This window comes from Eriocheir sinensis, chromosome 17, assembly GCF_024679095.1.
Source record: "Eriocheir sinensis breed Jianghai 21 chromosome 17, ASM2467909v1, whole genome shotgun sequence".
In the NCBI taxonomy this organism is placed as follows: Eukaryota; Metazoa; Arthropoda; class Malacostraca; order Decapoda; family Varunidae; genus Eriocheir; species Eriocheir sinensis.
In genome coordinates this window covers 260001-287994 of record NC_066525.1, presented here as the reverse complement: position 1 = coordinate 287994, position 27994 = coordinate 260001, and the positions used below count along the sequence as shown (strand labels likewise).

Here is a 27994-nt window from a genome sequence, read left to right as displayed (position 1 = left end):
CAAGGACGCCCTGGGAAGATTAGAGGCGCTTGGGGACGCTGTGTTGGTCGCCTCGCCGCCCTTGAAGACTGATAAGGAGAAGGAGGACGAGGACGAGGAGGAAGAGGAGACTAGGAAGGAAGGAAAGAAGAAGAAGGAAAAGAAGGAAGATGAAAAAGAAGAAGAAAGCAAACATTTAAAGAAGAAGAAGGAGAAAGAGGAAGAGGAAGAGGAAGAGGAAAAGAAGAAAAAAGAGAAAAGATACAAGAAAAGCAAGAAGGGAGAGACAGTAGAAGAGGAGGAGGAAGAAGAGGAGGAGGAGGAGAAGGATTTGATGATCGAAAAACAACACGGTCACAAGGAGGAGGAAGAGGAAGAGGAGGAAAATGTGAGGAAAAAGAATATCGGTAATAAGAGGAAGGAGGAAAAGGGGAGGAAAAATACAGAGGACGAAGAGGAAGAAGAGGAAGAGGAGGAGAGAAAAAGAGAAGAAGAAGCAAATGATGAAAATAATGAGAAGAGGAAGAAGGAAGAAAGGAATGGAGGAAGACATGGTGAAAGAAAAGAAGAAGAGGAAGAGGAGGAGGAGGAGGAGGAGGAGGAGGAGGAGGAGGAGGAGAAGGAGGAGGCAAACAATCGGCTCGAGGAGGCTTTACACACACACACACACACACACACACACACACACACACACACACACACACACACACACACACACACACACAGTTAAATAGATAGAGTCTTCGTGTGTGTGTGTGTGTGTGTGTGTGTGTGTGTGTGTGTGTGTGTGTGTGTGTTACAAGGTCACTGTTTGCATATTTAATCTAGTAATATTTGAAAATTTTCTTGGCTTATTAAACTCATTATAATTTTCTGTTATATTAAAATGCTAATATAAATAAGCGCAGTCTAGTACATTTTTCAAGTATCTATATATCTATCTGTCTATTCATCTATACCTCTGTCTATCTATCTATGTAATCTCTTTAACAGGAGGAGCCGTGCTGGGTCGAGCGGGTTCCCTCCTGGCTACGGTACGGGGTCGTGTGTCCGAGGAGGGCGTGCTGCAGGACAAGGCTGGGACCCACGTGCTTTTCCTGGGCGTGGACAGGACCCAAGGTATGCTAAAAGATCTTTGTGTTGATATGCTAGTGTTTATATATACCAGAATGAAACTACGTGTCCTGTCTCTGTTATATCCAAATTGTACCTTTAAATTCATTTGCTCTCTCCTCTTATAGCTTTCTCTCTTGGTCTTGTCTACGTTTCAATGGACAATACTGACGCGTGTGACACCCTTCTCATCCCTGTTCTCCTCCTCTTCCTCCCCATGTCCCTTTTAACATCACCCATGCATATCTCTCCCTCTCAAAAGGTGCTCTCAAGATGGAGTTGCCCCTCAAGGTGACATTCCACCCAGAACGAAAGAAAAGTGGCCCGAGGGAATGGAAGGGAATGAAGGAAGAGGAGGAGGAGGAGGAGGAGGAAGGAAAGATAAAAGAAGCCTTGGTACCCCTGTTGGTGTATGATAATAAGAAGGATATTGACCTATATAATATCCTGGAAGTGGCTCAGAGGATGAAGAGGAAGAAGAAGGAAGAGGAGGAGGAGGAGGAAGAGGGGGGAGCAAAGGACCCCTGCAAGCATATCTCCCTGCAGGACGCCGCCGTGAGTAAGAGAAGAGGAGGAGGAGGAGGGGGAAGTTAAAAGTTGAAAGGATATGAAAGAGAAAAAATCGTTTGAAAATAAGGTTAATACATTTTTACATGCATATATGAATGCGATTATCTCTCTCTCTCTCTCTAAACTAACAATGGTTTTCGAAATGTAGACAGATCAACATTGTTTATGATCGATGACACTTTTCACTCTTATTTAACACAGACCACCAAGTCTGGACCATGGGGTCTCTCTCTCTCTCTCTCTCTCTCTCTCTCTCTCTCTCAATCTCTCAATCTCTCTCTCTCTCTCTCTCTATCTAGGGTCTGTGTGGATCTGTGTAAATCTATGTAAATATCTCCCATAGGCGGCGGTGGTGGTTGTGAATCTATACCTGGGAACTTCTTATGTGCCCTTCCTGGAGGACGTTTTGACGGGGCTGACGATGCAGGAGTACCCGAAGGAGGCGATGCATGTCTGGATATACGGCAAGGTAAGGTGGAGGAGGGGGGATGGAGGGGGGGTGTTGGTGTGGGTGGGTGGGTGGGTTTTATTTTTTATTATATTTTACTACTACTACTATTAAACTACTACTACTACTATTACTACTACTACTAATACTAATACTATACACTACTTCTGCTACTACTATCACTATTTTTATTATTATTATTATTATTATTATTATTATTATTATTATTATTATTATTATTATTATTATTATTATTATTATTGGTATTATTATTATTGGTATCATTATTTTCATCATCATCTCTGTCTCCTTTTCACCGCGGTCATTGAACCACCACCACCACCACCACCCTTTCTCCTTAACTAGAGTGGCCGTAATGTAAGCTTATTAATATGGATAATAATTTCTAATAACACTGTCACATTCCTTGTCCCTTCCCTTCCCCCATCTCTCTCTCTCTCTATCTATCTATCTATGTGTCTCGTCAGGGGGTTGGCGTGCAGGAAGCTGAGATCGAGGCCTTCGTGGATGACAACAGGGCGAGCTATGCGTCCGTCACCCACGACCTGGACCTGGACCCGGACCCACAACTTCTGACGTGAGTGACAGATAGCCAAACAGACAGATGGATACTGAGAGAAATGGAGATGTACATATACTTACATAGCTACTGACACCACACGTTTTCTATGGTCTAGTCGCCTTCTACTCCTCCTCCTCCTGACCCATCTTCTCCGTCCAGGGCGAGGTGTGCTGACGTCAACTGCTCCTTTGTGGCCCTGATGGAACCTCGTGTGGCCCTGAATGACCCCAAGACCCTGGCCGAGCTGGTCCATGCCGATAAGTGAGTGAGTGAGTAAGGGAGAGAGAGAGAGAGAGAGAGAGAGAGAGAGAGAGAGAGAGAGAGAGAGATATATATAGATATATATAGATATATATATATATATATATATATATATATATATATATATATATATATATATATATATATATATATATATATATATATATATATATATAATTGATTTAACTGAGAACTACGTGATGTGATACTGAGAGTCTACGTGTGTGTGTGTGTGTGTGTGTGTGTGTGTGTGTGTCACCCCCCTCATCCCTTAAACAGGCCGGTGGTGGGTTCCGTCTTGAAGCAGCGTCACGGGGGCGGGGAGGTCAACTTTGTATCCAAGGAGGGCGAGGAACAGAGCCAGTGGGACGACCTTATTAGGAGGCGCGCCGTCAGGTAACGCACTTGTTTTTTATATTTTAGTTCTGTGTGTCCTATGCCATACGTGCTTGTGTCATAGGATAGCTATTCCACGGTTACCGACTTCCCTGTGTTTCTTCTTTGCCACACAGAGGAACGCTGAGGGTGGCGGAGGTGAAGGTCTTCCGTCTGGTGCAAAGAGACTACCTTCAGGACCTTCTTCAGGGGCGGAGGGTAAGTATTGGGCAAGGGAGGAGGAGGAGGAGAAGAGGGAGGAGAGGAGGAGGACACTCAATCACCAACACCACTATGTAACTATCATCTCCACCTGGTTCGCCCTCTGTCCTGACTTCTACAATTCCTATGTTGCCACTCTGTGTCTACCTCTTATCTGTTCTACGCATGACACGATCTGCCCAAGTCCATTTCTTACTCCTCATCGTCATTATAACATTACCAACTTTCTGTCTTCCGTAGTCTGCAACGCCCACTGCTTGTCACTCTCTGGGCTCGTATAGTTCTCCTCAGCTAGAATTCATGGGTTGCCACTTTCTCTACCTTTTATCTGTTCTGCACAAGTCCATTTCTTACTCCTCATCGTCATTATAATATCGCCAACCTTCTCTGTCTCTTCCATAGTCTATAACGCCCGCTGCCTCTCGATCACTCCGGGCTCGTGCACTTCACCGCGCCGTACCCAGTGAATAACCTCCGGGGGACGCATCAGAGCTACTTACAGCCTCTTTGCATCTTTGCATAAAGTATACGACATTCAGCTTATTTCTAACTCTAACTGCAATCTTTAACAAGAGAGAGAGACGGGGAAACGGTTTTAAGATAGACTCACTTCCACCGCTGCCTGACTTAACACGTTAGCTGCCCGCCCCGCTCTCTCTCTGTCCAGCAAGGTTCCAAGGAACCTTGCTATCCAACTTCCCCTCCCGGTTCAGCAGTCTCGCTCACCCCTTCCCTCTCCTTACACAGGAAAGAGATAGCACTGTGGTCTTCCTATCAGCATTATCAATCATTTACAACATGCCAAGGGAACGGGGAAACAGTTAAAACAAAGAGGGAAAGCATTTACGTAGTTGCGCCGGGCTGTCATTTCACGGTCCGCTGCCTGCCTGTTATGTGATCATGTCTTCGCTTCTCACGGCTTACGCAAGGAAGACAGAGAGAGCACGGTGTCATTTCTATAAACATTAAGCCCCAGCATAATCATATGCAGCAAATGAAAGAAAATGAGAACGAGGAAACAGTTAATTCTATGAAGAAAAGAGTGTTGAGTTCCGCCGTGCAGCCCGGCGTGTGGCGGTGACTCACGCCTCGCCTCTCCGCCGCCCCGCGCTCCGCTCAGAGAAGGGAGAGATTTAGAGCTAAAATTTTCATCTTTTGGTCATTATTATCAGTCATTTACGAGTGACAGGAATGCAGGAACAGGTTAAACAAGAGGAAGGCATATAGTATCGCCGCTGTGGCCGTCCTGGTAGCCCGTACAGAGGCTATTATGGTCCAAAAGGGGGCGTGCGCGAGGCAACAACTCTTTTTATGTTTTGCTATTGGCTCACTGAGACTGCCGTGCAACCTAAATACCCTATTCTTCTTCCTCTTGTAGGCGCTTGTACGTCTCCAGAAGCTAATAGCACCACGTAATTTTGGGTGTTCGGTACAGGCGACCGTTGGGTTACGTTCAGCTAGTTCAATGAATTTCGTGGGCGAGGCCTCTAACGTATCTTGTATGCGTGGACCAATATACTTTTCCTCACCAAACATCTTTCCTAACGCAGCTCTATATGATCACAGACTTAATATTTCCTTGTAACGCGTGTCTGGCCGCTGCCCTGGATCCTCCCAAGTGTCGAGTTGTCTTATACGTAATGGAGGGCGGCTGTGCACATTCTGGCGTCCCAAGTCCCGCCCCAAGCGATGTCAATGTCGGTAGCTGAAATTTTTATAGCTTGTTCCTTTTATCTAGCTCTTTCTAGTGCTTCTCATGCACTGGTGTGCTTCGAGGAGCTTTTGGTGAATACTATACACGTAATGAAGCAGCAAGAGAGGGTGTTTGGAGGCTGTGGAGGCAGGGAGCAGTGTGTTGGGTGAGGGTGGATGAGGTACACGGAGGCGGAGACGACAAACGGCGATGACCAGCGATTGCCTTCGTCTTATAGCTCCCTGAGCTGTTCCTTATGTGGATGCTGCTTATTATACATAAAAAGACACGATACAGCAGTGGTGGTGGCTGCGGAGGGCTGTGTGGCGGGAGTAAGGGTTGGGGTCGACGGTGACATATGGCAGTCCTAACCTTTACTACTCGCGGGCTTGAAGGGCTGAGTCTACCGCCGGGTGAATATCGACTGTTACTGTCCACACGGGGCGTAATACACTAGTAGCATCGGACGGGAATAAACTGTAGGCACATAAGAGTAAGGGATGATCGTTTCACAGCCAGGGGCGAGCTCTTAAAGGAGGATATCGACGTAGTATAAGCGGCCTCTCCTCGCCTCCCCCAGTTCATTCATGCTCCAAGCCCCGCCCACCGCCAGTCGTCAGGCGCCCTTGCTCGCTGGTTTGACATGCTTCTCACCCTCGAATCATTGACTGTGTCTTCAGTACGATGTTCTTCAACCATTTTTCGCTTTGTGACAGGCTTATATCTTGAGTATCAGCCTCACGAAACACTGGCAAGCCTCGGGCACCATTTTGTATCGGGGGGCAGCGAGTTCCCCTTCCGCACGCCCCGCAGCAAGGCAAGATGTCGGAAGCTGAATTTTCTATATCATGTCCCTTTTTCCTGGCTATTTCTGGTGCTTTTCATGCAGAGCTGAGCTTCGAGGAGGTTCTGGTGAATGTTATACACATGATGCAGCAGCAGGAGAGGGTGTGTGGAGGCAGGAAGCAGTGTGTTGTGGGCAGGGTGGATGAGCGGCGAGGGTTGAAGGGAAGGACACGGAGGTGGAGAGGACACACGGCGATGGCCAGCGATTGTCTTCGTCCTGTAGCTCTGTGGGATGTTCTTGATGTGGATGCTTCTTAATTATACATAAAGATACATGATACAGCAGTGGTAGCCGCCTGGGGAGGGCTGTGTGGCGGAGGGAAGGGTTGGGGCCAACGGTGACGTATGGCAGTCCTCGTTGGTGTGCTCCGCGGGAGGCCTCACGGGTGGAATCTGTCGCCTGGATTGAATATCGGCTGTTACTGTCCAGTCCAAACCGGGAGTTCTTCCGGATAGGTCTCCATGCAGGGCAGAATCTATCGACTTGCACAATCCACGAACTCTGTGGACGTCCACTTAGCAGTGTCGAGTTCTGGGTAGGGTGCTACATGCCCGTAAAGCCGGAGCTGGTGTTCACGGAGTATGTAGGTAATAAGCTTCGAATCAGTTTCACGGAGTTATCACCGCTTCGACACATTGTCATTCAAGCGATTTCCCATGCTTCTAAATAGGCACTTGTTATCAAAAGCATATCAGTCCGCCTCTTCAAGTCACTATTCAATGCCCATGTCTCACAGCCATACAGTAAGACATGGATGGACACACGTAACTAAGAGATTTGGATCTTTGTCCTTATGCACAGTTAACTATCGATAACGCCATACACCCGTGCTGAGCGAGGCAATGCGTGGCAAAGAATCCGTCGTAAGATTTGACGAGACCTGCCGTAGTTCTGCACTGTTCTACCAAGATATGTGAACGTTTCCAAGACCACAATGTCCTCACCATAAGAATGAACAGACTTTAGTTTCATCTAGTAAGCCTCCTCACCTGTATCTTGATCTTGGCCCAGGAGCCCCTTCTCAAGAGTTTCGCCTCCTCGTGCAGTGCCTTGAGAGCCATCACGTACCTAGACCTCCAGTGACTCCACAGAAGTGTGATACTGCAAACAGATGCTCCACAATTAGGCCTACTGATCCACAACTCTGCCTAATAAGCAATTCATTTAAGTGTTGAAAAGTAATGGGGCAAGGACTGCGTTCACGAGAAAGTAGCTGGACACGCCCTTTTGACCTCATACAAACATCTTATTCATCATTTCCCTGTTATGTATATTAGTTTGTGTATATAAGTCATTACGTATAACCCTTCCTGTATGAACGAATGCAACACAGACACATCATCGAGATTCAGCCCTTTTGACCTCATATAACCATCTCATTTATCATTTTCCTGTTACGTATAATTTCTTTTGCATAAATTTCAGTAGGTATAAGGTATAACCCTTCCTGCAAGCATGGAGTAGGAAAGAATGCAACACAGACACATCATCAAGAACCAGCCCTTTTGACCTTATACAAACATTCCATTCTTCATTTCCTGCTGCGTATAATTACTTGTGTATAAATTTCAGTACGTATAGCCCTTCCTGCAAGCATGGGGTGTATAAAAGAATGCAATACAGACATGCATCGCAGAGAACCACCCCTTTCGACCTTATATACTAACCTTATTCATTTTCCTGTAATATATATTAGTTTGTGTATAGACATCATCACGTATAACCCTTCCTGCAGACATATAATCATATGTCATCAAGAATCATCCCTAAGGAAACAGAAGGCATTTTAATCAACCATTTTTCGTTACGTATATTTACTTGCGTTTAGAAATCACGTATAACCCTTACTGCAGACATTCAACCATACATCATCAAGGATCAGCCCTCTCAACCGTATATGTGTGTCTTCGTATGGCGGAGACACTGTATAACGGGGTGTATGGTACTGTGTGTGTGTTCGTGTGTTGACTTTATTTCCACACCACCTTGATTTGAGGTAAAAGTCTTGGTGCGTTTTTTTTTTCAAGAGGTGTCCCCCGTAGGCCTAATCCTCTTTTATTTGGTCAGAAAATTAATTGTTACGAAAGAGTGCACGTTGTTATAAAAGCACATGGGATTGTAACAAAAGGGTACAGAATTGTTTTGAAAGCATACGTGGTTGTAACGAAAGTGCGCGGTGTTGTAACAAAAGCTTGCTAGGTTGTTTCGATCAACAGTGTATGGGTTTGTTGCAATACCCAAAATCCGTAGAAATAGTAAATAGCCGCAGCAGCAAATATTGTCATGCAGAAACCATATATAGTTGTTAATAGCAGCAGCAGCAGCAAAAAGGTTAATGTGAATAGTCGAAGAGGAAGTTAGGTTTGGCATTCAAAAGCCATAGATGTTGTTGATAGCCAATCGCAGCAGCACCAAAGCTGTTACGATACTACCATTATGCCAGATTAATACGCTCCCCATATGTATTTTCCCATAGCACGTACTTAAAATACATCCCACTCCCACTGGTAGACATGTAAATATATAGTTTAGTACACACACTTAGAAATATAAAACCCAGTACCTTTTGCTTAAACTATACCACCTAAACATACGTAAATATATCGCTTCATACATATACTTACAAATATAACCCAGTAACGTACGCTTAAAATGTCGCATCGTACACATACTTACAAATATAAGTATAATTGCTCGTGTATAAATTTCAGTGCGTATAGCCCTTCCTACAAGCAAGGAGCGTATAAAAGAAAGCAATACAGACATACATCGTCGAGAATCAGCCCTTTTGACCCTATACAAACTTCTTGATGAATATTCATCATTTTCCTTTTATGTATAATTGATTTTATAAATTTAAGTACGTATAGCTCTTCATGTAAGCTTGGAGTGTATATATGGGAGAATGCAACACAGACACACATCATCGAGAATCGGCCCTTTTGACATTATACAAACATCTCATTCTTCATTTTCCTGTTATGTATAGAAATCATCACGTATAACCCTTCCTGCAGACCTACAATCATATGTCATCAAGAATCATCCTTAAGGAAACAAAGCATTTTAATCAACCTTTTTTCGTTACGTATATTTACTTGCGTATAGAAATCATCACGTATAACCCTTACTGCAGACACTGTATAACGGGGTGTTTGGTACCGTGTGTCATTGCCACAGTACGAGGAGCAACAACACAAAGCAGATTTTATCTATAGCGCGTGCCAGTTCCTACGACTTTTGCCAGGCCCATGCTGCCCCCCAGTGCTTCTCTTAAATGGAGATGCTGAAGTTGGGGTATATTAAAGGTCTGGGCAGTACATGGGTAGCAGAAGTAAGGGTTGCGATAGCCGGAGCAGCAGTGCACACTTACAAATATATAACCCGAGACTTCATAGATGCGTAAACATATCGCGCAGTACGTACATGCATGAAAATATAACCTGGTACTTTAAATTTTAAAAATATTCCTTACAACACACTTAGATATATACATATACGTCAGAACCTTTCCACTTCATTCTTCTTATGTATAGTTTAGTCGATATTTATATATTCCCATGTACCTTAATATTCCTTGGTAACTTGTCGTAAGACGTATAACCCAGAGGCCAGGGAATTGGTACCAGGGAGACTGGGGGAATAAGCTGCTGTTCAAGGCAAGGACTGGAACAACAAGTAAAGGAGAGAAGCAGAGATGAGAAGGACAAAAACTGCAGCGTTTGTATAGGGGAAAAAGAAACAAAAAGAGCACCTGATAGTGGCCTGTGACAGGCATGAAGAGGAGAGGCAAAGGCTATTAGCATCTGTGGTGGAGATCATTGGGGAAGAGGAGTGGCATAGCAGAGTGGAGGAGGAAGACGGAGGAATAAGTACCGTGTTAGGACCATAAGGATGTAAAGAGGAAGCAGTGAAATTAATACCTCACACAAAAATTTTCTTGGCATGTTGCTGCAAAAAAAGATCTGGGCATGTAGTGAAAGTTGAATGAAAAATGTAATAATGGAAAATAGCAAAAGCGCATAGGTAGGCAAATCAGGGAAAGAAATGGACAGAAAACCTAAGTTCAGGATGAAGTGCTCAGTAGTACAAGTGAATAAAGGGCAAGGCAAGGCAAGGGAAGGCAAGGGAAGGGCAGGGCAAGGCAAGGGAAGGGCAAGGCAAGGCAAGGAAAGGGCAGGGCAAGGGAAGGTCAGGGCAAGGGAAGGACAAGGCAAGGGAGACCAACGCACAGGGCTATATATGGCCAGCCAAGAAGACGAGACGCACAGGGCTGGCCAGCCAAGAAGGCAAGGTCAGGGAACGCACAAGGCCAGCCAGCCAAGAAGACGAGACGCGCAGGGCTGGCAGCCAAGGCAGGACAAGGCAAGGGAAGGGCAGGGCAAGGGAAGGGCTGGGCAAGGGAAGGGAAGGGCAGGACAAGGGAAGGTCAGGGCAAGGGAAGGACAAGGCAAGGGAAGGACAAAGCACAGGGCTATATATGGCCAGCCAAGAAGACGAGACGCACAGGGCTGGCCAGCCAAGAAGGCAATGTCAGGGAACGCACAAGGCCAGCCAGCCAAGAAGGCGAGACGCACAGGGCTGGCAGCCAAGGCAGGACAGGGCAAGGGAAGGGCAAGGCAAGGGAAGGGCTGGGCAAGGCAAGGCAAGGCAATTAAGTCAAGGCAAGGGCAAATCAAGGCAAGGGCAAGGCAAGGCTTAAGCATTCATCCTGAACTTAGGTTTTCTGTCCTTTTCTTTCCCTGATTTGCCTGCCTATGCGCTTTTGCTATTTTCCACTATTACACTTTTCACTCAACTTTCACTACATATTCAGATCTTTTTTCCCCAGCAACATGCCAAGAAAAGTTTTGAGTGCAAGGGAAAGGCAAGGCAAGGCAAGGGCACCACCACCACCATCACGTACCACCACCACTATCACGTACCACCACCACCACCACCACTATCACGTACCACCACCACCACCACCACCACTCACGTACCACCACCACCACCACCACCACTCACGTACCACCACCACCACCACCACCACCACTATCACGTACCACCACCACCACCAACACCACTATCACGTACCACCACCACCACCACCACTATCACGTACCACCACCACCACCACCACTATCACGTACCACCACCACCATCACCACTATCATGTACCACCACCACCACCACCACTATCACGTACCACCACCACCATCACCACTATCATGTACCACCACCACCAACACCAACACCACTATCACGTACCACCACCACCACCACTATCACGTACCACCACCACCACTATCACGTACCACCACCACCACCACTATCACGTACCACCACCACCACTATCATGTACCACCATCACTATCACGTACCACCACCATAAGTCATCGGCGCATGGCCTAAGACCACCCACATGTCCTAAAAACCACCTATCAACCCAGACTCCAGATTCTCTCTATATAAGGATAAAAAAATGAGCTGCGGGCAGGTAGAATGTGCCAACTAAGATGGCATCATTATAAACATTAACCACACCAGGCCCCGCCAAAAAAAAAAAAAAACAGGTCCCACAAAAAAACCCACCAGGTCCTACAAAAAACACACCAGGCCCCACCAAAAAAAAAAACACCAGGCCCTACAAAAAAACACACAAGGCCCCACAAAAAAACACCAGGCCCCACCAAAAAAAAAAACAGGGCCCACCACAAAAACACCAGGCCCCACCAAAAAAAAAACACCAGGCCCCACCAAAAAAAAAACCAGGTCCTACAAAAAACACACCAGGCCCCACCAAAAAAAACCACCAGGTCCTACAAAAAACACACCAGGCCCCACCAAAAAAAAAACCACCAGGTCCTACAAAAAACACACCAGGCCCCACCAAAAAACAACACCAGGCCCCACAAAAAACACCAGGCCCCACCACACAAAACACACCAGGCCCCACAACACACACCAGGCCCCAAAAAAAAACACCAGGCCCCACCAAAAAAAAACCAGGCCCCACAAAAACACAAAGGCCCCACCAAAAAAAACACCAGGCCCCACCAAAAAAACACCAGGCCCAAAAAACACCAGGCCCCACCAAAAAAAGCACCAGGCCCCACCAAAAAAACACACCACGCCCAACAAAAAAACACAAGGCACCACAAAAAAACACCAGGCCCCACAAAAAAACACAAGGCCCCACAAAAAATACACCAGGCCCCACCAAAAAACACACAAGGCCCCACAAAAAAACACCAGGCCCCACAAAAAAAACACCAGGCCCCACAAAAAAAACACCAGGCCCCACAAAAAAACACCAGGCCCCACAAAAAAAACACCAGGCCCCACCAAAAAACACACAAGGCCCCACAAAAAAAACACCAGGCCCCACAAAAAAAAACAAGGCCCCACAAAAAAAACACCAGGCCCCACAAAAAAAAACACAAGGCCCCACCAAAAAAAACACCAGGTCCCACCAAAAAAAAACACCAGGCCCCACAAAAAAACCACCATGTCCCACAAAAAAACACACCAGGTCCCACCAGAAAAACCCACCAGGGCTCACCAAAAAAAAAAAACAGGGGCCACCAAAAAAAAACACCAGGGCCCACCACACCCACACAGTATAGATGGGCCACTATCACCCACACCCTCACAGTATAGATGGGCCCATAACACACCCACCCACAGTAACAGATGGGCCACGAACACAGTAATAGATGGACACGAACACACACACCAACACTGTAATAGATGGGCCTCTAACACCCACACCCACACAGTAATAGACGGGGCACTAACACACCCACCCACACAGCAATTTCTACCCAGACACACGGAAGGAAAGAGGTTGGAGGTGGTGTCAAGAGAAAAGACAGACAGCGAAAGCTTAAAGCTCTGAATCAGCTACCTAACGTCACCTTCTGAGGGAAATAAACCGAGACGTGCTAAGCGAATCCGAAACGAGCCATCCAGAGGGAACGAAACACATGAGCGGGAGCGAACCACCAAACATACACAAACTACTTCCTCCCTTCTCCTTTGTTGTTTACTTGCAACAATAAACTATCAATCAATCAATCAATTATTCACCACACAACCATAACAAACAAATATCACTAGCCCCGTGAAATTACTTAAAACTGAGAATGGATACAAAACGATAATAAAAATTGGGATAAATCAAAGGAAAATGAAGGAATTGAACTCTTAAAATGTATACAAACAAGCTGTACTGCCTGGGGGTTGGGATGGCATGCTCCTCCCTTCTCCTTTGTTGTTTACTTGCAACAATATACTATCAATGAATCAATCAAGCTGACTACCCACATGCTGTCCTAAAGACCACCTGAACTCCAGATTCTCTAAATGAGGATAAAAAGAATGAGCTGCGGGGAGGTACAATGTGCCGACTAAGAAACATATGAACGTGGCGTGTGGTGTGAGTGCTTGATAATGAGACACATGAGTGGATGGAGAGAGGAACCGTGTGTGTGTGTGTGTGTGTGTGTAGACGGAAGTTCAGATGTAAGGAAAGTGACACCTGACATAATTAATTTTATCACCAACACCTCTTGTCAGCTGATCACCTCACACCACGTCACCACCACCACCACAACCACCAACCCCTCCAACCACTTATGTCAACTTCACCACCCACTCCACCATCACCACCAACAACCCTTCCAGTAATCCCAACTTCACCTCCATCACCACCATCACGACGTCAGTAACCCCTTCGATAACACCTTCTATAACCCATCCCTACCTCACCCCCTCGCCCCTCCATCAGGTTCTGCATTACATCTCAACACGGGCGAAGTCGGGGCTGCTTTTGGACCCTCGTAGCGGCTATAAGGAGGGCAGGAAGCACGCGGACTTGTGGGGTATAAGACACAACCCTCTGGCGTGGAAGTGGCGATACGTCCACCCCGACCTGCCCAGGATCATCAATGGGGAGCTGCAGCCGGAGGAGGTGAGACTGAGAGATAGACAGAGAGTGATATATTGATTGATTGACAGAGAGAGAGAGAGAGAGAGAGAGAGAGAGAGAGAGAGAGAGAGAGAGAGAGAGAGAGAGAGAGAGAGAGAGAGAGAGAGAGAGAGAGAGAGAGAGAGAGAGAGAGAGAGAGAGAGAGAGAGAGAGAGAGTACCCCATATCACTTTCCCTTTCATTTCCTTCTCTCTTCTCCCCTTCCCTCCCTTACCTTACCTCACCTGTCCTATTCCTTCCCTCAGGTGGGCAAGGACCTGTATTACGTGCCTCTCTTCACGGAGCGATTCTGCCGTGAGCTGATCGAAGAGATGGAGCACTACGGCCGCTGGCAGGACAAGGACGTGGTGAGCTGAGCCCTTTGTTGGGTCGCTAATCTCATACGCTTCTGCCGTTATAACCTTACCATACTTTACCTTACCTTACCCTACCTTACCTTACCTGACCTTACTTTACCATACCATACCTCCCCTTTACCTTACGTGCCATATTTTTTGTGGGGGTACAAGTTTAAAGTATAAGTTGGTGACAAGGGAAGGGTGCGATATTTGTGTGATATTTGTTAAGATTTCTTTTTTTAGTACAAGCTTATATTCCTATCCTTGTGTTTACGTCCTTTTCCATCATCATCTTCCTATCACTAGTTTTAACATTGCCTTCTGCTTTTTCTGCTCCTTCGGCAACAGGATGACAGGGAGGAGGCACATCGCTACAGCAGCACCAACATTAACCTCAGCCAGATTGATCTTGCGAACGAGTACCACCTGCTGTCGAACACTTTGCATAAGGTGAGTTAGGGCTGGAGAGGGTAAGGGACGGGCAAAGAGGAAGGATCTGTAAAAAGGGTGGGGAGAAGTTTGGGGCTTGGGTAAGGGAAGGGCTGTAAGGAGGTGAGAGAAGAGCAAGGAGAGAAGGGCTGCATGTAAGATGGTGGGAGGTGCTATATACGGCGGGTTTCGATGGAAGGGAGACGCGTGAGACCTATAACCTTTACGTGTATTTCCTAACCTATCCTTTGCCTGCCTTTCCTAACCCAACCCTTACCTCTATTTCCTAAACTAACCTTTGCTTGTATTTAATTCCGAACCTTAACTATCACTATTCTTTCCTGCATTACCCTATCTCAATATAGACTGTCATAATCGTGTCTTGTTTTAACTTTTCCTAACTTTACCTAACCTTTGCCTAACCTCTACGTGCATTTCCTAACCTAACATTTGCCTGTCTTTCCTAACCTAACCCTTACCTCTATTTTCTAAGGCCTAAGCTATCCTTTGCTTGTATTTAATTCCGAACTTTAACTATCACTATTCTGTTCTGCATTACCCTATCTTAATCTATACTGTCATAATCGTATCTTGTCCCAACTTTTCCTAACTTTACCTAACCTTTGCCTAACCTGTCTTTGCTAAACTCAACCTGATTCCTACTCTTCATCCTCTCTTCCCCGGCGTCCAGGAGCTGTTGGCCACACTCTACGGCGGGTATCGTGGGAAGGGAAACGCCGCGCTGCTGTTCGTGCTGCGGTACATCGCTAGCGAGCATTACAACACCTTCACCTATCACCTGGACGGGGCGACCTATACCATGAACGTGGCCCTCAACGACGACTTCACGGTAAGGGGAGGGAGGAAGGAAGGAATGCTAGGGAAGGGAAGGAAGTAAGGAAGGAAGGATGGATGGATGGATGGGGTGTGGGGTGGTGTGTGTGTGTGTGTGTGTGTGTGTGTGTGTGTGTGTGTGTGTGTGTGTGTGTTTTGTTCTTCTTGCTCTTTTTTATGATCAATTTGTTATTATTATTATCGTCATTGTAGTATATAGTAGTAGTAGTAGTAGTAGTAGTAGTGTCATTCTCATTCTCTCCATCCTTACCTTACCTTCAAATCCACCACTCCTTCCTCCCTCTACATGCAATCCAATCTCCTACGAAAACCAAACCTTCCAACAGGGCGGCGGCCTCGAGTACCGTCTGGGAAACAAGCACTTCGCGGAGGAGCAAGAAATCCACCTTCCGCACAACCGCACTGGCTGGGGCGTGGTGCAGCCTAACCGACCCTTCCACCTCCACCACGGCGTGCCCCTCAAGTCAGGCCGCCGCTACGCCCTTATTGCGATCGTGGACACAAATGACGAGGGGAGCAAAGGCGGCCCGATATGGGAGTGAGTCAGAGGGGGAGAGAGAGAGGGGGAGGGACGACCTGGTTTGAAAAGGTGACGGAAAGTGTTCAAGAGGGAGTGACAGTGACAGAATGATAAAGATGAAGGGAGTGAAGGAAAATGAGACAGAGACGATCGTTGGTAATGGAAGAAATTGAAAATGGAAGATGAAATAACTGAATGAGTGAAGGAAAAGAAGGAAGAAAAGAAGATAGGAGGGAGAGAGAGAAAGACACAGACGAACGTTAGTAATGGAAGAAGAAAAGAAGAATTAGAAGAAAAAGAAGAAGAACCAGAACTGAAGGAGGGAAGGAAATGAAGGAAGGAAGACAGGAATAAAATGAAGTAAGAAAAAGTAAATCTCGTATAGTAGTGGGAACAGTAATAACAGTGATAATAATAGTAGTAATAATAGCAGTAGTAGTAATAGTATATTATAGTAGTAAGTAGATTATTATTATTATTATTTGTATTAGTATTAAGTAGATGGCTGTAGTAATATATATATATATATATATATATATATATATATATATATATATATATATATATATATATATATATATATATATATATATAATGTAGATACGTTGTTGTTGATGTATTTCTGTTGTTTGTAGTATATATTGTTGTTGTTGTTGTTGTTGTTGTTGTTATTGTTGTTGTTTTGGGCAAATAAATTAATTAAAAAAACTTCATATTTTGTACAAGAACCAAAGATCACACACACACACACACACACACACACACACACACACACACACACACACACACACACACACACACACACACACACACACACACACACACACACACACACACACACACACACACACACACTAAAATAAAAAAATCAGGGAGAGAAAGAAGCAAATGAAAGGTCTATTTTTGCCAATACAAATTATTTTATTATAAATTAGAAAGGTCGTGCGTGTCAAGTCGCTTCAAGTAAAGGGCCATACAGAGATTACCATAAGTCGCTACCATACCATTAGTAACCTCCACCATAACCACCACCACCATAGCCACCACCACCATGTCCACCACCACCATAACCACCACCACCATGTCCACCACCACCATAACCACCACCACCATGTCCACCACCACCATACCCACCACCGCCATGTCCACCACTCTTCCCATAGCCGCCATAGCCTCCCCCGTGAGTGCTCTTCCCGTACCCCCCGTGGCCATAATCCCCGTGGCTCTTATGGTCCTGGCTCCCGTAGTGGCCCTTGTGTCCCCCGTGGTCGCCGTAGGAGTTCTTGTGGCCGTAGTAACCGTCGTCCCCGTAGTGGCCCTTGTGGGAGGCGTGGTCGTCGTGGTATTTGGAGAGCCCGTGGTAGCCCTTCTTGCCGTGCGTGTCGTGGTGTTTGCCCCCCTGACGATAGATAGACAATAGATGGGGGAGCTTAGCGAGGGTTAGAATGTTAGAATAAGGTATCCAAGCCTCCTTTTCCTTATGTAACTCTATGGCTAACTAAATCCTAAGTATCTGCTGGTATGTTATAAGTTCTTGAAATGGTGTGATGGCCCTTCTTTATGGCCTTTTTTTCCGCCCTTTATTTTGTCACTCACTTCCTATCTTAAAATTATGACCTAAGAAGGGTTGACTTGTAGCTTGTGTGATGTCCCTTCTATAAGATCCTTTGTTCCTTCTCTTCCGTACTTTATTTATCCTTCCCTTTCTCCCTTCTTCAATCCCTTAATACTATGGAGAAATACAGTTAGTAAGACGGTAAAATTCTGTAGCTGGGTTTACTTTCTTCTACGATCCCCCATTTTCCATCTCTCACGCTCTCTGTATCTATCCTTAACTCTGTCCATCCCTCAAGACTAACATAAAATACACACTAGAAATCTGTGCTATACCTCACTACCTTTCTTCACGGCAAAACCTTCACCCACCCACCCACCCACACACACACACACACACACACACACACACACACACACACTCACACAAAGCCCAAACGTAACACTCAGGCAGGGCAAGTTCTTCCCCCCTTCGTCCAAACACCTTCCACCCACCTTGTGCTGTCCTCCCTTGTAGGCGTCGCCGTGGTGGGCATTGTAGTAGGTGTCGAAGTCGTCGTAGCTGTTGTGGTACTTGTTGTTGTCGCTGTCGTCGTAGAACTTCTTGGTGTGTTGGTATTCCTCCTTGTGGTAGACGTTCTTGAAGCCCTGGACGGATGGGGAAGGGAAGTGTTAAGGTTTAGAATGCTGGAATACGGTATCCAAACCTCTATTTCCTTATGTATAACTCTATGGCCAACTAAATCCTCAGTATCTATTGGTATATACGTTCTTGAAGCCCTGGACGGATGGGGAAGAGGAGTGTAGCGAGTTTAAGGATGCTGGAATATGGTATCCAAACCTCCATTTCCTTATGTAACTCTATGGCCAACTAAAACCTCAGTATCTAAAGGTATATACGTTCTTTAAGCCCTGAACGGATTGGAAAGAGGAGTTTAGCGAGGTTAACAATGGCAGAGGGTGGTATCCAAGCCCCTTTATCCTTATGTAACAATGGCTTACTAAAAACTCCTATTCCTCCCTGCCCTTACCTTATCGTTGTGGCCCTTGTCGTGGTGGCCCTTGGACCCGGAGTGGTGCCCCTTCTTGCCCTTCTTGCCGTGCTGGGTGTCGCCGTAGTGCTTGGAGGCGTCGTTGTAACCCTTGTACTGGTTGCCGTAGGAGTCTTGGTAGTTCTGAGGGAGGGAACGAAACGGAGGGAGTGAGACAGGCGAAGGGAGAGGTTGTTATGGTATCTTTAGAGTCACTGGAGAACTTAACGCAAGGAGAATATATATACGATTAACTTGGACCTGTTACCGTAGGAGTCATGGTAGTTCTGAGGGAGGAAACGAAAGGGAGGGAGTGAGACAGGCGAAGGGAGAGGTTGTGATGGTAGCTTTAGAGTCACTGGAGAACTTAACGCAGGGAGAATATATATATGATTAACTTGGACCTGTTACCGTAGGAGTCATGGTAGTTCTGAGGGAGGAAACGAAATGGAGGGAGTGAGACAGTTGAAGGGAGAGGTTGTGATGGTATCTTTAGAGTCACTGGAGAACTTAACGCAGGGAGAATATATATACGATTAACTTGGACCTGTTACCGTAGGAGTCATGGTAGTTCTGAGGAGGAAACTCTGGACCTGTTACCGTAGGAGTCATGGTAGTTCTGAGGGAGGAAACGAAAGGGAGGGAGTGAGACAGGCAAAGAAGGATATGTTGGTAGCTTTTAGTCACTGGAGAACCCACTCACATTGTTCCCAGCCTTCCCGGAGTTCCCGTAGCTGTTCCCTTTGTAGCCTTTGTCCCCGAAGTACCCCTTGTGGCCCTTGTACCCAGCCTTGTCGTGGTAGCCGCCCTGGTACTTGTTATTCCCGCCGTAGGACTTAGCGCCGCCGCCGTACGATTTCCCGCCTCCACCATACGCCTTGCCGCCGCCACCATAGCCACCACCACCGTAGCCACCACCTCCACCGTAGCCGTCATAACCTGGAAACATTGACAAAGAGAAGAAACCAGTTACATCCACCGTTCTTGTAATTTTGTGAGTCACTGAACAAACTAACGCTGGGGAAGAAGACTATGTAAGAGACGCCTTTTGTAAACGGCGTAACCTTGTTGACTTGAAAATACGGGAATATAAGAGAAAAAGGTTATATTTAGAAAGATTACGGTGGCTTAGCACACAATACGACCCTACGGAAAATACTACATAAATAAAAATGGATAAACAAGAATTAGAAGATGAAGTAGATGTCGTAACTTATGTGCAGATACGGGAATATAAGAGAAAAAGGTTGTATTTAGGAAGACTACGTTGGCTTAGCACACAATACGACCCTACGGAAAATACTACATAAATAAAAATGGATAAACAAGAATTAGAAGATGAAGTAGATGTCGTAACTTAAATGCATGTAGATACGGGAATATAAGAGAAAAAGGTTATACTTAGGAAGATTACGTTGACTTAGCACACAAAACGACCCTCTGGAGAATACTAAATAAGATAAAGAAGATAAATAGGAATAAATAAACAAAAATAATAAGCTAATACAAACAGACACATCGCCACACACACATTCGTACCCCGCGAGACAGAGACAGAGAAGCAGCAGCGTTAGTTTGGCCGTTATCGAATCATAATATTGTCATACGTCGCTTCTGCTAATGGGTACTCAGAGAGGCTCATCAGTGCCGTCATTAGAGGGCTGTCAGGCTCATTAATTGGCGCGCGCTCGTGACCTAGACGACCAAGCAAGCGAGATACACGGACAAGACGCGACACAGGGACAAACAGTTAGCATTAGGGAGAGACTGGAACAAGGAATGAGGACGAGATAGGGATGGAAAGCGAGGCAGCATAGATAGTAGTTACCATTGGCAGAACAGTTATCATTAGTTATTGCTTAAGGGAAACAAGACAGGGACAAAGAGTTAGCATTAGCGAGCAAGGAATGAAGAGAGAATAAGACAAGGATAGAAAGTGTGATAGTATACATTGGAGTTATTAATGCAAGAGAGAACAAATAGTTAGTTAGTTATTAGTTAGTATTGGAGGGACGCGACACAAGGACAAAGAGTTAGCATTAGCGAGCAAAGAATGAAGAGAGTATAAGACAAGGATAGAAAGTGTGATAGTATACATTGGAGTTATTAATGCAAGAGAGAACAAATAGTTAGTTAGTTAGTTAGTAGTTAGTATTGGAGGGACGCGACACAAGGACAAAGAGTTAGCATTAGCGAGCGAGAAATGAGGAGAGGATAATAAGGGTGGAAGATGTGACAGTATGCAAAGTGGAACGCAACTAAGGATGGTTCTCATTAGTTTGTTAGCATTAGTTAGTTATTAGAGGGACGCAAGACAGGGCAAACAGTTAGCATCAGCTCGCAACCTGAATAGGAATAAAGAGGCAACGCGCGGCTGCTGTGAAGGAGAAAAGCAAGCAAGAAATGAACAGAACGCGACACTGGACAAACAATTATCTTCAGCTGGACTCGCAAGAGGTCTTAATAATGTATAAGGGCAAGGTGTCCCCGGAAGTAAGGGAGGAACGAGCTACATAATGTCCCTTGCATGGGCGTACCAGCAGAGGCGATGAACCCTTTATTGATGCCAAAGAACACTGCTTGCAACTCTAATGATGAGAATAGGACCCCAAAATACCCAATAGGATGACCCTGGTTTAGTGACAAAGGGACCTCTGTTTATAAAATCTTCACTACTGTCAAAACTTAAGTGCCTGATACCCCCCCAATCTGCCAATGAACGCTGCTTTTAACGACTACGACTATCACTAATACCTCGAGAACATGACCCCAAAACAGCTAATGTGATGACCCTGGTTTAATGACAAAGGAACCTCTGCTTATTAGAACTCCACAGCCGTCATGACCCGTGCCCGACCCCTTCCCAATCTGCCAAGGAAGGCTGCTTATAACGACTACTACCATCACTACGACCTCGAGAACATGACCCCAAAGCAGCTAATGTGATGACCATGGTATAGTGACAAGGGACCTCTGCTAATACTGACTGCCACTGCTGTCCAGGGCTACGGATATGTGCACTGAGGCAACGCGCAGCTATAGCATATGACCCCAAGAAAAGAAAACTATACTACTGTGAAGACCCAAGACCCAACACCTTCCCTTCTCCCATAGAAAGTCAGTTTTTACCCGTGGCGGCAACGTCCCAGGCTAATGTTACGTATATGAGCACTGAGGCTACGCGCAGTTACCCTGAACACTCCTCATCTCCTATAAAGTCAGTTCTTACCCGTGGCGGCAACGTGTAGGTCGTAAGGCGCTACAACGGCCACTTGCTGGGTCTCCTCGGGTACTCCAAGCTCAGGTGCCTCCTCGGGGTGATGCTGCAAGGGTCCCGGCTGGTCATACTGCTGCTGGTGGTGCTGTCCCGTGGCTGATATCAGGGCCACCGCCAGCAGGGTTAACAACATTGACCTGGGTATCTGTGGGGGTGATCTTGTGTTAGAGAGAGACAGACAGACATACAAACCTAGAAAGACAGACATACATAGGAGGGGTATACAGAGAAACGGACTAACTGATACATAGATAGAACTAGATAGATAGACAGACAGATTTAGACAGACAAGCAGACCTATTCAGACACAGACAGAGAAGTAATGGGAAGGAGATAACGATTACAGGAAGAGGAAGAAAAAAGAGGAAGAAAAAAAGAGGAAAAGAGTCGTTAATTGTATTGACGGAGAAGAAAAAAATTGTCGTTTAGAAGAAAAAAAAGAAAGAAAGAAGAAAAGAAAGAGAATCATTCATCATAGCAAAAAAAAAAAAAAGAAGACAAGGAGAAAGAAAATAGAGAAAGGAGGAAAAAACAAAGAAAATTACTGAAGAAGGAGAAAAAAAGTCACCATCGGAAAAGATAACAAGAAGAAAAGAAGACAAAGAAGACGTGAACAATAGATGGAAGAGAGAGAGAGAGAGAGAGAGAGAGAGAGAGAGAGAGAGAGAGAGAGAGAGAGAGAGAGAGAGAGAGAGAGAGAGAGAGAGAGAGAGAGAGAGAGAGAGAGAGAGAGAAATATATATGGCCCACTGATCTTATACCAACACCACCATCATTACCACCACCACCACCACCACCATCACCACCACCATCATCACCACCCTTACCATTCTTCCTCCGAGCAAGTGACTGGAGAAGGAAGAAGAGGAGGTGGAGGAGGAGGAGAAGAGTCGTGTGTGTGTGTTCGTGTGTCGTGGAGTTCGCTAACACTGTCTGGATAAGTCGCTGCCCTGCCTATTTATACTGTGGTGGTGGTGGTGATGGTGGTGGTGATTCGCCCTGGTCATGGTGTTCCGCAAGGCTGGTGGTGGTGGTGGTGATGGTGGTGGTGGTGGTGGTGGTGGTTGATTTGAGGCACTGAAAGTCTCTCTATAAATATATTCCGTTTCATGTTGGATTCTTGCTTCGTCAAAATGAGGGAGGTAGATAGATAGATAGATAGATAGATAGATAGATGGATGGATGGCTAGATGGACAGATAGATAGAGACAGAGACAGAGAGAGAGAGAGAGAGAGAGAGAGAGAGAGAGAGAGAGAGAGAGAGAGAGAGAGAGAGAGAGAGAGAGAGAGAGGAAAAAAAGAACGGAAGTAGTTTTATTAGCATGTCAATTACTTAGCAAACAAACATACGAACCGACACGTAATTTGCTTAATGAATGACCATTGAAAGCAAAAGAAAAAAAGAAAAAAGAAAGAAAGAAAGAAAGATAGAAAGAAAGAAAGAAATGGCCCTAAAAATGCCTTCTAATTTGGTGTGTGTGTGAGATAGAAAGTGAGAGAGAAAGAATAGAGAGAGAGGGAAAAAAGAGTGAGAGTAGGTAATTCTCTCGTCTCTCTCTCTCTCTCTCTCTCTCTCTCTCTCTCTCTCTCTTCATTTTTTTTTATTTGTATATTTTTTTCTCTCAAACAGCATCTTCATTATCTTTATCATAATCTTCATCTCCCTCTTCATCTTCCTCCTCCACCCATTCCTTCATCTCTTCCTCTTTCCTTTCTTCCTTCCTTCCTTCCTTCCTCCTTTCCTACTTATCTTATTTCCTTACCTTTCCCTTCCTACCTTATTCTTATTTTCTTCTCTCCCTTTATCCGCCTCCTCCTTCCTTCCTTCCTTCCTTCTTATCTATCTATTCCCTTTCGCTTTCTACCTTCTTAAGTTTCTATCCCCGCTAATCCGCTGCGTTGGTTGCCTCGTGCGTGACGCTCTCTCGAAGGGGAACTCTGAAGGGTGTAATCAGACTAATAGCGGTGGTGGTTAGCCGCCCGCCGCGTGACCGTGACTGACAGACCCGCTCACTCCCGCCCCGCCCCGGCCAGCCCCGCTTCGCCCCGTCCCCGTCATCCTCTGTCTAACTTTAACATAGCTATCACCCCGCCCCGACCCCGACCGGCTTAGTACTATCATGGCCCCGCAAACTCATCCATTTCACCCCTATCCATGCCCCGCCCGGCCCCGATTCGCCCAGTTCCATCTCGTCATCCCTTGTTCAATACCAATACCCGCCCCGTGTCAAAAGTGGATATGCTTGGAAGAAATGTGGGTGGATTTGGTTGCTTGAGGGTGTGGTGGTGGTGAGGGTGGTTGTCGTGGTGATGGTGGTGGTGGTGGTGGCTGTTGTGGTGGCGATGGTTGTCAGCTCCTCCCACCCCTCCTGGAAGCTGCTGTCCGTCAAGTCGTTACCTTCAGAGAGAGAGAAAAAAATGTATCGTTAGCGAGGTGATGTAGAGCAATGTCTCGAGGGAAAGTTTTGAACAGTCACTCAACACACGCGTTCGTATCACAAAGGGAGCACAGTGAACGCATGAACGCAGTGACGAACCGATCAATGCTGTGCTGTGCCTCGCGTGAAACTCCTATCGCCGCCGTGAACTTACTTAGCTGTTGCTCAATGTGGGTGTGTCGCAGGGTTCTCAAACAACCCGACACACTACCCTTGGCGCTTCCATTCTTCCCTGCTATGTGTGTTTCTGTCTTCCCTGCTGTCTGTCTTGCTACTGTCCTCTTGAAGCATCCCTCTCTCAATCACTCGGGATTATACGGTTTATCTTTGGTCGCCTGTAAACTCAATCTTGCTTGTCTTTCGGCTCTTGCAACGACTATTTCCCTTCACTTCGAGGCTGTTCTTGTCGGGTTAAGCGGGCGGCAGGAGGGGCAGAAGGGCCTTGGAGGGGAGGGGATGCGTATGTCTGGTGCATTAGCGAAGTCTTGAGGGAAGATTGCTGGGGCCAGAGGAGGGATCAAGGCGAGAGAGACGCTGAAAGAGAGCTGAGGTGTCGTTCCATGGGTTGGGTTGTCAATGCACTCCTCGTCTCATGGGATGCTTAGTTATTCTGAGTGTGAGAAGGATTTAGAGATGATGAGAAAAAGAGATGAGAGAGGAGGAGGAGGAGGAGGAGGAGGAGGAGAAAGAAAACCAGAGAAAGAAAGAGCAGTGAAAAGGGAGATAAATAAAAGAGCTTTCGTTTCGCAGACTGACAGACAGACAGACAGACACACACACACACACACACACACACAGAAACAGAGACACAGGCTAAAACAGAAACCTTCACACACAAACCAACTCCCAAATAGAAAGGTCAAACACACTAACAACACTACACCAATTGCAAGCGAAAGGCAGGAATCAAGACATCGTTTCCCGGGCTAATCCAGGTTATAGGCAGCCCTCAGAGGCGCGCTGGGATGACGGATAACAGGCGGCCTTGTGCGTGAGGGCTGACGGCAGGATTTATAGGGCTGCATGCTCCCCCCTTTGAGCACTCCGTCTGCTAATGAGAACTTGAATAGGAGGGAGGAGGAGGAGGAGGAGGAGGTGATGAAGGAGGAGGAGGAGGAGGTAAAGAAGAGAAAGAGGAGGAGGATTTGGAGGATGCGATGCTGATGGAATAATAGGATCAAAATGGAGAAGAGACGAGGAAGAGGAGGAGGAGGAGGACGAGGAGGACGAGGAGGAGGAGGAGGAGGAGGACGAGGAGGAGGAGGAGGAGGAGGTAAAGAAGAAAAAGAGGAGGAGGATTTGGAGAATGCGATCTGATGGAAGAATGGAATCAAAATGGAGAACAGGAGAGGACGAGGAGGAGGAGGAGAAACAGAATGAGGAAGAGGAGGAGGAGGAGGAGGAGGAGGACGAAGAACCGTATAATACCCTATGAATCAGCCTCGTATTGGACTCGTAAACGCCACTTCTGGGTCATATTATTAACCAGCCCTGTCACTGCTACCACGGTTTCCTTTTTATAACCCGACTCAACATTGTACAGCACTCGCAGGCAGCCAACCATTTGAGCGTCTAGGTCCCTCTACAGGCGCCAACACAGCCGCGGTGACCCAGTACGGCACGGTGACAGACCCTGAGCCGATTTCACAGTCCAACACAGTGTCTTCGTAACAGCCCGAATCAAACGATAGAATCCCATACAATCCAAAATGGTGAGGTCTTCGATGCCACACTAAATACACGAGACTTTTCCTGTATAGTTTCATCAAATTTGTGAACTTCAATATAAACACCAGACACTTTACATGGAAATTTCGAAACTTCTGCTATTGGTTTGGGAGCTTACTAACCCATCATGGGGAACTGTGAAACTGGCCCTCTAGCTTCCGACGGGGCCTGTGTGTTTCTGAGGCGGTAACGGCCTTGTCTAGACGTGGATGCGGGTTGTTTGAGTCTAGGCGTGGATGCGGGTAGTGTAAGGGAATGTGGGTGTCTTGCTGTGTGGCTGTTGTTGTGCATAGTGAAGTTATGCTTAGGGACACTGGCTTGACAACGGTTTTATTTCTCCTCTTTTTCATGTTTCTTCTTAGTCTGTTTTATTTTTCTTTCCTTCACTTTTCTCTGTTTTTCTTCTTCTTCTTTGTGTGTTTGTTTGTTTGTGGCTATCCTCCGAGAAACTGGCCTTGGAACAGTCTCCATTTCCCTTCTCAATCATTTTTTTTTTGGTGTGTGTGTGTATGTGTGTGTGTGTGTGTGTGTGTGTGTGTGTGTGTGTGTGTGTGTGTGTGTGTGTGTGTGTGTGTGTGTGTGTGTGTGTGTGTTTATCCCTTCCATGCAAGCGTATGTTTCTGTATCCCTCTCTCTCAAATTCCTTTATTTCATGCTCGAAAACTGTACATATCAATTCCTCTTTTCCAGTCTCTAATTTAGTGTTTTATTTCCTATATTCATCGTCTACAACACTATTAATTTTCCCCTTTGTTTCTCTTCTTTCTTTTCTTTTCTTCTCCTTTTTGTCTCCCTCCCTCTTTCATTCCTTTGGTCCGTGCTCGCAAATTGTGCCTTTCAATTCATTCTTCCAGTCTGCAATTTAATGTTTTATCTCCTACTTTTATCGTCTACACCACTATTAATTTTCCCCTTTGTTTCTCTTCTTTCTTTTATTTTCTTCTTCTCCTTTTTATGGTTGTGTGTCTGCGTTTCTCTCGTCCATTTACCGGCGGTCGTAAATTCTCCGTTTAACTTCTTTCTCTCTCTTCCCACTTCATGTTTAGCGGCAGGCAGGAGTCGTTTGTCCCGTGTTCAAACCCCTTTGCTCCTCCGTCATTTGTTTTCTCTCTTTGTCTGCGTTTCTCTCTCCCTCGTATGTCTTTTGTTTCAGCGTCCGTCTTCCTTTATTTCCTTTCTTCCATGTGAAAAGTTTATGCTGGCTGTCGTGTGTTCGTGGTCTGCCTGCGAGGAAGTGGCACTCTGTCCGCCTCCCGTCCTCTGTCAACCCTTGTTTCTCTTCGTCCCTGGCTGTATATATGTTCCTTTCAGTTTCTTTCAGTTCCTTTCAGTGTCTTTCGTTCTTTGCCGAAGCTCGTAAAGTGCGCGTTCAACCTCTTTCTTTTTACCGCGGCCAATCTCTTTGTATCGCTGAAGGATCGAGGGACATCAAACTCACGACCTCAATACCTTTCTTGGGCTTGTGTCACGGCTGGTTGTATAGCAGGACAGACGAGTGGAAAGCAATAACCTGGCGCAGCGGACACAGACATCCTGCCAGCCAGTCACCAAGCCAGTCAGACGCCCACGAGATCTCCGCAAGCAAGGGAAGACCCGAGCTTATGACACACGCACACACACACACACACACACACACACACACACACACACACACACAACCACCCATCACCCACCTATCACCTCCACCTACCCTCAAAACCACGTAACCCTCACCCATTCATCTTTTCACCCACTCCCTCACATCCCCCCCACACCCACTCA

General features: G+C 46.1%; 3 protein-coding genes across 4 annotated transcripts in view; 2 read left to right on the top strand and 1 right to left on the bottom strand.

Moving 5' to 3' along the window:
• Positions 1 to 969: 969 nt before the first annotated feature.
• On the top strand, positions 970 to 16236 carry LOC126999688 (procollagen-lysine,2-oxoglutarate 5-dioxygenase 2-like). The gene is made up of 12 exons (XM_050862422.1): positions 970 to 1098; positions 1355 to 1647; positions 2006 to 2131; positions 2599 to 2708; positions 2853 to 2954; positions 3234 to 3350; positions 3467 to 3548; positions 13863 to 14045; positions 14309 to 14410; positions 14750 to 14851; positions 15522 to 15680; positions 16012 to 16236. The coding sequence occupies exons 2-12, from the start codon at positions 1366 to 1368 to the stop codon at positions 16225 to 16227; spliced, it is 1581 nt and encodes a 526-aa protein (XP_050718379.1). The 5' UTR covers positions 970 to 1098; positions 1355 to 1365; the 3' UTR covers positions 16228 to 16236.
• A 193-nt stretch (positions 16237 to 16429) lies between these two features.
• LOC126999687 (substance-P receptor-like) overlaps positions 16430 to 27994 on the top strand; it is a 72598-nt gene continuing 61033 nt past the window's right edge. For both annotated transcript variants that reach the window (XM_050862420.1, XM_050862418.1), the window contains exon 1: positions 16430 to 16565. The gene's annotated coding sequence lies outside the window, so the exon portion shown is untranslated. The remainder of the gene's footprint in view (positions 16566 to 27994) is intronic.
• On the bottom strand, positions 17109 to 23002 carry LOC126999689 (uncharacterized). The gene is made up of 6 exons (XM_050862424.1): positions 22895 to 23002; positions 22020 to 22212; positions 19494 to 19729; positions 18791 to 18934; positions 18255 to 18407; positions 17109 to 17604 (listed from the first exon to the last, which is right to left on the bottom strand). Exons 1-6 carry the CDS (start codon positions 22895 to 22897, stop codon positions 17212 to 17214), a joined length of 1122 nt encoding a protein of 373 aa, XP_050718381.1. The 5' UTR covers positions 22898 to 23002; the 3' UTR covers positions 17109 to 17211.